This window comes from Penaeus japonicus, unplaced genomic scaffold, assembly GCF_977035675.1.
Source record: "Penaeus japonicus unplaced genomic scaffold, GWHDUDI00000001_assembly GWHDUDI00000002, whole genome shotgun sequence".
In the NCBI taxonomy this organism is placed as follows: domain Eukaryota; kingdom Metazoa; phylum Arthropoda; class Malacostraca; order Decapoda; family Penaeidae; genus Penaeus; species Penaeus japonicus.
The window spans coordinates 11,967,994-11,970,493 of NW_028234404.1; the positions used below are offsets into that span (position 1 = coordinate 11,967,994).

A 2,500-nucleotide genomic window follows, 5' to 3' on the forward strand; every position below is an offset into this window, starting at 1 on the left:
GGTTCAGGTCAACCTGGTGTCTGCGTGTCGTCGTTGGCGCGTTGTCCCACGTGGATTCCGGTTCTTCATTTTCTATAACCTTCTTTACTTGGCTACTGTTAATCTGCAGGCGGGCCTTCCACGTTATTAATTGAGGCTCTTCTTCGACGGGTGCTACAATCTTGGTTGCTGGGAACTGACAGCCATGCTCTCTCTTCTGGGCGTTTTTGCCGTCGCTACTTCTGAGCTTCCGAACCGTATTGTCTTGGACGACCGCATTCCGGGCCTCGTTTCGTGGTTCTTGGTGTTCCGCATATATGATTGATAACCTTATACATACAGGGCCAAGGAAAGAAAGAAGGAAAGGCTAACGGAGGGTGGGGGAGGGGTGTGTGCATAAATATAGATTTTACTTTTCTTTCATTCTTACTTTCTTTTCTTATCTTTGACTCTGCAGAGTTTTAAGATGATTCTAGTTTTTTTCTAATAAAGATAGATAAAGAAGGCAGTTGCTTGCAGCGACCCACAAGGGACAACTTGAACTACAAGCTTCTCAGGTAGGGTGAGACAGTAGTGGTAGCCTCAGAGTTAACTTGAACCACTGAAAGTCTCAGAATAAATAAGAGAGAATGCTGCAAGGTAATGAAAAGTTGTGCAAATAACTATCAAATTATTGCATCAGCAAACTTAGGGCGATAAAAGAATTATTGTGGGTGGCACTAGTCGTTCTACCGTATTACCATCTGAATTAACTAACTTGTTTTACGCCATGACACAGTCGGAGTGTCAAGTATGTTTATGAACAAAATTGTAAGATGAGTTAATGCAAGAGTAAGAGAATGTATTGCGAGTTTATAGAAAGATAATGCTGATAACTATCCACTTTTACTTTCATCAAACTAAGGGCGATAAATTATTATTATGGGTGGAGCGTCCTCTACCGAATTACTGTGAACACATCTATTTCATGCCATGACACAACCGCAGTGTCAAGTGTGTCTCACTTGAACAGAAGCGTGGGATGAGCCAATGTAAGTAAGAAGGATAGACGATGCATCAACAGTAAGGAATAAGTTCGTGAGTTGAAAGTAAACGTGACTGATACAGAGTGTGAGTATATGTATGTATGAGTAAGTAAGATGTGTTATTTCAAGTTCGTATGGAATTATTCCTTTTAAACAAGAAATTTAAATAAATACCTTACTGAAATTAACATTTAGTGTTAGCGCTTTTTCGCAATAATTAGCTAGTACAATAATATTCACCTCATAAATGATAATGAATTCGCACTTAACATATGCGAATAGTCATATGATTAATGAATAATTATAATAATGATGAACTGATCTGACTCCAACCCTTGGTGTCTGCGGCTGTATTTAGGTCAACGTTTTACGCTAAACTGTGTTTATCATCTTTATAACATATCGTGACCACGTTCTCCTAGCATATCACCACGTGATGTGTCTCACACATATCACCACGTGACTGTGTCTCACACACTCTCTCTCTCTCTTATACTCTCTCTCTCATTCTCTCTCTTTCTCCCTCTGATACTTTCTCTTTGTCTCATATTCTCTGTCTCATATTCTCTCTCATACTCTCTTTCCTACTCACTCTTTATCCAACTTTCTCTTTCTCTCTGTCTTGTTTTCTCTCTCATCTACTATTTTTCTCTCACACTCTTTTTCTCTCCTACCAACTCTCTCTCTTATTCTCTTTATCTATCTCTCTTTCTTATTCTCTCTCTCTCTCTTATTCTCTCTGCCTCTTATTCTCTCTATCTCTCTTATTGTGAGAGGTTACTCACAAAGGGTTTTTTGAAGCCAAAGTCTGGTATTCTTGACTCCTTTATTTGGTGAATATCGGCACGGTTATATGGAAATACTTGCTGGTCTCGATGGCTTCTGTTCTCTGTTAGGCGCGTGTCTCGCGGACGAGACAGGGGTCAGCGGCGGGGAGCTGACGTTCCCTGTGCTTTCTTCAAGGGCTAGAGTAGAAGTGAGATAGAAGGGCATTGGAGAATGACCCGAATGACCTGACGCTAGGTCGCTATGAAGAGTTACCTAGTTTGTTTTTATAGCATCATGATCACGTAGTAATCTTATGTCTCCACGTGGCTTCAACGTGGTCTCACACTTATTCTCTCTCTCCCTCTTATTCTCTCTCTCTTATGATCTCTCTCTTATTCTCTCTCTCTCTTATTCTCTCTCTCATCCTCTCCCTCTCTCTTATTCTCTCTCTCTCTTATTCTCTCTCTCTTAGTCTCTCTCTCTCGTCTACACTCTCTTTCTCTCGTCTACACTCTCTCTCTCGTCTACACTCTCTCTCTACTGCTCTCTCTCTCCTACTCTCTCTCTCTTACTCTCTCTCTCTCCTACTCTCTATCTCCTACTCTCTCTTTCTCTAATACTCTGTGCGTGTGTGTGTGTGTTTAATGAAGGTGAGTATGATTCACTTACCTTTACGGCCCCGTATAACAGCAAGCTGTTAGCGATGGTTGAAATGGATACAATAACAA

General features: G+C 40.9%; 1 protein-coding gene across 1 annotated transcript in view; it reads right to left on the bottom strand.

The window, feature by feature from the left end:
• The window catches only part of LOC122252964 (uncharacterized), a 7,652-nt gene that overhangs the window by 2,456 nt on the left and 2,696 nt on the right, over positions 1-2,500 (bottom strand). Inside the window, exon 4 of the mRNA XM_086547143.1 lies at positions 2,442-2,500. This exon is cut by the window's right edge and continues 27 nt beyond it. Coding sequence (XP_086403269.1) covers positions 2,442-2,500 — 59 coding nt within the window. The remainder of the gene's footprint in view (positions 1-2,441) is intronic.